Source organism: Agrilus planipennis, unplaced genomic scaffold (assembly GCF_000699045.2).
Source record: "Agrilus planipennis isolate EAB-ADULT unplaced genomic scaffold, Apla_2.0 scaffold130, whole genome shotgun sequence".
NCBI classification, from domain to species: Eukaryota; Metazoa; Arthropoda; class Insecta; order Coleoptera; family Buprestidae; genus Agrilus; species Agrilus planipennis.
In genome coordinates, this window is record NW_020438925.1 from 109,656 (window position 1) to 117,063 (window position 7,408).

General features: G+C 35.1%; 1 protein-coding gene across 3 annotated transcripts in view; it reads left to right on the forward strand.

The window, feature by feature from the left end:
* LOC108736540 (sodium- and chloride-dependent GABA transporter 1-like) overlaps window positions 1-6,048 on the forward strand; it is a 19,617-nt gene extending 13,569 nt beyond the window's left edge. Inside the window, exons 8-11 of one of the 3 annotated variants that reach the window (XM_025974010.1) lie at window positions 362-514; window positions 653-856; window positions 3,076-3,246; window positions 5,819-6,048. In XM_025974010.1, coding sequence (XP_025829795.1) covers window positions 362-514; window positions 653-856; window positions 3,076-3,246; window positions 5,819-5,932 — 642 coding nt within the window. In that variant the 3' untranslated portion in view covers window positions 5,933-6,048. Of the gene's footprint in view, window positions 1-361; window positions 515-652; window positions 857-1,117; window positions 1,551-3,075; window positions 3,247-5,818 lie in introns of those variants that run through there. The other 2 variants (XM_025974011.1, XM_025974013.1) reach the window with 2 other exon arrangements.
* The last annotated feature ends 1,360 nt before the right edge of the window (window positions 6,049-7,408 follow it).

Here is a 7,408-nt window from a genome sequence, read left to right on the forward strand (position 1 = left end):
AATTTTTCACACACAAGCCTTGCTATATGAGCTCTCAAAGCATATAAAAATTATACGGCTTAAATGTGAAGTTGGGTGCAAAAGAATACAATTAAATCCTCTGTCGGGAAAAAACGAAATGACTTTCCGAACAACCCTATAGTTTAAGGTTTCTCTTCCATTAAAAGAAGTCAATAGTTACTAAACTACATAGAAATAATAAAAATATTGTAACTTTGGTTTAGTCCTTAATCTATTTATAAATATTTCACCAAGATATCAGCCAAACTTCAATAATGATTATTAGTAATTAGTTATTTTTTATACGATCAGTAAACTTGGTGCAAACGACTTCGATAAAATATTGATATCTTTTTTTCAGTTGTTGGGGACAGATAGTGCATTTTGTCTTGTGGAAGCCTTTATAACTGGAGTTCTAGATAATTGGCCAAAGAGATTGCGACCTCACAAAGAAAAAATAAGACTTTTCATATGCCTAATAATGTTTACGTTAGGAATTCCAATGATTTCAAAGGTATTTATACGGTTTATGTTAATTAGATTGTAAGCAAAAATACTGTCATGTATAATAAATCTAACATGGAATTACTAAGTTCATTAATGAATCTATCTAATCTGCTCATGATCTAAATACGTTTTGGATTAATTTTAGGGTGGAATGTATATCTTTCAACTGATGGACTACTACTCTGCAAGCGGTATTTCTTTGTTATGGGTCTGTTTTTTCCAAACAATTGCCATTTCTTGGATTTTTGGAACAAATAAGTTATGCGACTGCATTGAACAAATGATGGGTTTTAGACCTAACAAGTTTTGGACAATTTGTTGGCAGTTTTGTGCACCTGTTGTCATGTTGGTAAGCAATATTAACGCTTGATAAACAATTAGACGTCCAAGAGTAGAAACAGGGTTCCTGTTCCCTTGATATAAGTATTAGGCAAAATTGGTGAATTTATACAAAATATTGTATTTTTAAAAATACATATTTATTCAAAAATATAATCGATTCCTTGGTAAAAAATACTTTCATGGTTTTCGGCTGTTGCAATATAGATTTCCTCGAAATTTTATGTGCTTTATCGGTTTTTCTTTAATTTCGAATTTCGTTTTTTCCAAGGCATAAACTTGGATGAATATGGAAGAGTTGATAAGACACTATTGAGATAAGTAAGCAATTTATGTGAAGATAATATGAAGATAAGGTGTGGAATGAGATAAGAGTGTAAGAGGATAGGTTAGAAGGGAAAAAACTTAATCTCTCGTTACACAAAGGTGGAGAAAGGGCACTCGTAACTAGATCACACTATGTCGTGGCGGCTCTAGACACCTGCCTCAAATATCCCTAGTGGCTTTCGGTATCTGGGAAGTCAGATAACTCAGGATGGAAGAAGTCACTTTTGTTCTCGCGAAAAGTTACTTTAGAAATTCGAAAAATATTGTTAAAGGTGTTTGTTTCGAGGGCGGCGCTTTACGAGTGCGAAATATGGATGGTTGGCATTGCGGAAAAGAAAAGGTTGGAAGCGTTCGAAATGTGGAGCTATAGGCAAATGATGACGATAACGTGGGTAGAAAAGGTTAGAAACGAAGAGGTATTAGAAAGAATAGGAGAACAGAGGACTCTGTGTAGGATGTTCTAGTTTTAGGGAAATGCGAAAATTTTCTCAGGATAGGAAATAGTGGAGGTGCGGGTTTAACCAGTCATTGGATTGACGACCTTATGATGATGATGATGATATGTATAGTATATGTACGTAAATTCTTGCTCTATAAACAACTGTCATGGGGTAATAATGATAATTTGCAAAATTCACGAAAAGGCGGTAAACTTACCATATTTACGTTGTCACAACGGTAGAGTTTGAACTGTCCCAAGTGTTCAAGTGGCTAACCTGTAAAAAACAATCACAATCACAATCAATGTTGCTTCGGCGATTCTTTAAATTAGCAAATATTTCAATTAATATATAAAAGTATATTTTTAACATCATACACTATGACACTAATTACGCAGTTGGACCGAATCATACATGTCGATCGCGGTTCATCAGCACAAACATTAATATTCTACCCAATTATCCTACCGTTTCTTTTCTATTCGACCTCCGCTCCTACTTTGTTAATTTGATACGTAACATGTCATCGCTACCTTTTAATTTATAAATCGAAGACTCGATGAACAGTATAACTGTAGGGATAGATTAGTATGCTTACATTTGCCAATGATATAGCAGTATTACCGCCTATCAAGAAGTTAGAAATAGTTTTACATAAAATGAAAGCGGTATTCATAAAACAGTATTAGATATATGAAAATAAATAAAAGTAAAAAAAAAATACTGGTATGCAAGGGAAGAAAAAGTAGGGAAAGAGCGAATATAAAGGATATGAAAAATTAGAAAAAGTGGCTACTTTTAGGTGTCTAGGAGGTCAGATAAGTCAGGACGGAAGGAGTAGTAGGGATATAAAGCAAAGGATAGTGCAGGGTCGAGTCGCCTTCAATAAAAAGAAGCCAGTTCGTTGCTAGCTAACGATGAATTTAGAAATTTAAAAAAGACTGTTAAAGGTGTATGTTTGGAGCGCCGCGCTGCACGGGTGCGAAACATGGGCCGTAGGCGCTGCGGAAATGAAATGGTTAGAAGCGTTCGAAATGTGGTGTTACCGACGAATGATGAGGATAACGAGGGTAGGGAAAGTTAAAAATGAAGAGGTATTACAAAGAATAGAAGATCAGAGGACCCTGTGGAAGTCAGTAAGAAATAGGCGAGATAGATTAGTAGAACACCTCAGGCATGAAGGTCTAGTCAATGATATATTAGATTAGATTACTGTTCGCAAACAGTTAAGGATGTGAGTTGTTCTAGTGTTGGGGAAATGCAAAGATTTCTCAGGGTAGGAAAGAGTGGAGTTTTTATTAAAATGCTTTCAATAGTAGAGAGGGGAGGTGCTCCAACGAATTAATATTAAAACGTATAAATATTTAATGCGAGGCATATTATATCGACAACGGCACGAATATTGTACGTACATATTTAATTCATTCACGTCCCATATTAAAAGGCGCATTCGCATTTACAGGTAATCTTCGTCTCGCAGTGTATAGAGTACAAGCGGCTCACGTACGGAGGTTCGTACGAGTATCCCTGGTGGGCTGAGATTATTGGACTCATGCTGAGCTTCTCGTCTATGATATGGGTGCCTGTCTACGCGATATATTACGTCTGCAAAGGATCCGGCAGCCTTTGGGAGGTACGACCAAAAACTTATGAAAAATTCAATGCGAATTATTAGCATTGGAGAGAACGGCTTTCCTGTATCTCGGATATTTTTCTCATTACCGTGAATTTTTTAAAAACACGGATGACTCACGTTTTCACACGGTTCCGTGGCCGTTATGTTTGATGGAGCAGTTAGAGACAAAAATGTTCTAGGAAGAAATGCGGGATTTATTTCATTTTCTCAAAAACTCTTCCTTTGTAACTTCCATAAAACTGAGAAATTCATACTTTAATTAAGTCCTTTTATGATGTAATCTGTGTAGTTTGAGCTTCTGCTATCCACAGGAAAAATAATCAGATAATGAAAAAGGTTTTCTGAGAATTCCAATGAAATTTTTATGAGTCATAAAATAAAGCACCTCGTACTTCAACCAAGTCCATTTTCCAACGCCTAGATTTCCATTTAATGTGCTTTAACTAAATTATTAGTACATATACTCGAGCTGAGACTTTTTTACAATTTCAATGATTTCCAAGTTAATAAAACTTTCTTAAATGTTTACTTATTAAAGGAAACTATCTTGCGATTGTAACACATAGGCAATCGAATGAAAACGTTAATGCTCTATATTCGTCTACGTATAACTAAATAAAATAAAATATCTGCATGCAATAAATATACGCACTTATACCTATATGAGCGTTTAATTCTTGGTCGCAAACTTTGGAAACTATATCAGACGCGCATCGCGACTTCAATCTTATTTGATCCTTCTTATTAATTGATTTACGTACCTGTAACGGATGTATTACCTTGTATAACGCTTATAGTAGGAAATACCTACCTACAAGATGGCGGTACACTATCTGTATTTGAATATTACATAAACTCTCTCTTTTGGTTAGTAATTTATATAGACAATCTATGGTTTAAGAATCGGACATTACCTACCTTCAGGGGGTGCCTTTTGAAGATTTCCCCTTCTCGAGAATAATCTAAACAAAAAAAAACAATCTATGGCGCGCTGATGAGATTAAATAAAATCTAAATCGCGATGTGCGTTTGTAGACTGTAAAAATTTCTATGGTAACTTTACAAAGAATGTAGTGGAAGTTTTATTCACAAGTAGTTTTGTAAATTTATAATATATATTATCAGGAATATTCCTAATCCACGTTAGGTAATTGTACCAAATGTGTTGTAATTATAAGTTTTTTTTTGGGGAAGTAAAAATACAATCAGTATTGGAACGTTCATTTTATAGTTAGTGTTCTAACTTCCTCTACAGTGCTGTGAACTTACAATACAAATTAGTAGGTAATCGTACTGAATGTCAGTAGCGGACTAAGCCCGTCAGAGGCCCGGGGCGGCAAAGCTGAATGAGTCCCCCCAGCTTTTAGTTTTTTAAATAGTTTTTTTTTTCTAGCGTGTTATATGTGTTTACGTGCCTTCAATTTTGAGAATTCCTCAATAACTTCTGTTAAATTGATTTCATTTGAAAATTTCTTTTCTATTGAAGGCACGGCCAGATTAACCAGAGCGACTGACGCAACAAAAATTAAAAACACTATTACACTTTCGATAACATCGCGTTTATTACTTTACAATTTGAAAAAATGCTTATCCGTTCGCGAAAATATCAGAACACACTAATAAATTATTAAATATCAACGTAATGAAATTTAATACATTTTAAATGAGGCCAATGATTATCTTTCGGCGTAAATAGAATGTAGTGAATGTAAATGTAGGCGTACAATAGTAAATTATTTGCACTTCATTCTTTCAGGGAATCCTGGGGAAGTACCCGCTACAAAGACGGAACTTCCCCCAGCGTATTGGACGCGTTCAGCAAAGTTAAAAGTATATTAGTACCGCGCAAAAAGTCTATATGGTTGTAGTGTTTTGATCTTGATGAAATTATGAAGGTACTAAGCACACTGTAAAGTCTTGTTTAGGATTTAATCAGGGGAACACGGAGGCATTTGGGGGCGCCCCAAGACCGGAGGCCTGGGGAGGGACGCCCCTTCCGCCCCCCTGTTAGTCCGCCACTGCCGAATGTGTTGTAAATATACGTTCTTTTTGAGAGATAAAAATACAAACAGTATTGGAAAATAAAATAATTCGAAGTGGTCTGTATTCTGTCGAAACTGCCAGACGCGGATCACGATTTCGATCTTTTTGGATCTCATCAGCGCGGCGCAGGCAGCTCTGACAGAACGCCGGGATTCGTTTCAGCAAGTAGATATCCATATATTTAAATGGACCTTGTTGGAGCATACGTAATCCTAAAATGTCGCATCGTACTACAGATGGCGTTTACCGCGTCATTTGTTGTATTTTCCCGTATTGGAAAGTTCATTTTAAAGTTCTGTAAATTTCCAACTATAGTTTCTGACCAAAACACTAAACGTTTTATAAATTAGTTCACGCGTCTGTTACGTACGTAGGTAAACTGCGGCGACATAAGTTGAAATACCAATAATAAGGCGTTGCTTAACGATTGAAATTGTTTGGTAGTTGCAAATACTCACTGGATGATCACACATTGCCCGTATTTGAATATGTCTACAGTGTTACTCATTCATATATTTATTTTCAGAACTTCAAAGAAGGTTTAGAACCCAACATCATTCAAAGAAAGCTTTCAATAAAAGACAAACAAGCGGGGTATTTGATTTCTGATAGTAATGTTGCCGAAGAGACTGAACCCTAACAAGGTCGAAATCACCACAACATTCAAGTACCTAATACCTACTGTATATTGAGAGATAGACTCACAGTATTATATTATAGATAAAACAATTAATTTCTTATGCTCAAATCCTTATACTCACATTATCAATTATATTGTATTTATACTATTCAAATAAAAGTAAAGTAATAAATAAATATTTTGTTGTTATTTGGATGATTCTCAACAAAGCGGGAAAAAACAAGTACGTACCTATATATAAATAGCAAATAGTACACCATAATGAAATTCATGTGTATAATATTATAACAATAATATCTGTCTGTCTGTTGTCTGTACGAAACGACTAAACTGATTACAAAAGAACGTTACATACAAGAAGAGTGATGTGTACATCGCATTTTTTAATTAATTGAGTTATAAGAATTGCACCTATAATAAATAAAATTAGAAAAAATTTCACGCGAACGAAATCGGAGGTTACATAAAGACAGAAGTACACAAAATACGTAGATAGCTTTTTGTATTTTAATTAATTTTGAGCTAATCTACAGTACACAACGTGAAATATCTTTGAAAAATCATAAATATTTTTAAATTGTATCTTGCATGACCAAAAACAATTTTCTGGAGTGTCACCAAATGAAAATATATATGGAATTAATTTAATTACAATATTAGCTACACAAGTCAGTTAGATTATTTCACAATTTGATCAACGTTAAGCGATAAATTATCTTTTCCTAATAAAAACTTCATCATCATAAGGTCGTCAGTCCTAAGACTGGTTAGACAGTCCTCATATCCTGAGCTAATCTTCGAATTTTCCTAAAACTAGAACATCCCACATCCTTAACTATTTACGAACAGTAATCTAATCTAGGTCTACATCTACTCCCCCTAACTCCTGTTTCTGCCTCTAATATGTCTCTGGCTAGACCTTCCTGCCTAAGAAGGTGTCCTACCAAGCTATCTTGCCTATTTCTTATTGACTTCCATAGAGTCCTCTGTTCTCCTATTTTTTCTAATACCTCTTCATTTTTAATCTTCTCGATCCACGGTATTCTCATCATTCGCCGGTAACATCACCTTTCAAACGCTTCTAACCTTTTCTTTTTCGCCGCACCAACCCACCGTCCATGTTTCGTACCCGTACAGCGCCGCGTTCCAAACATTAAATCATATTCAAACTATATTTTGAATAGAACAAAAGTTCGTGATGTTCAGCATTCCGTTGGAACTATCGCGATTTCGATCTCATTAGATCTCGTCAGCACGGCGTAAACACAATACAGGCTAACTCTACTTTTTGAGTGTAGACAGCGTTCTATAGATTACTACTAAACAGAATACTAACCATTATAAACTTTTGTTCTACTTAATGTGTATCACATAGACTTGGTTACTCCGTGGATTCAGTTCGACGAATCGATATCCTTATCGACCTTGTCGGAAGTTTTTGAATCCCACTAAAATATAACTTATTACAGATGGCGT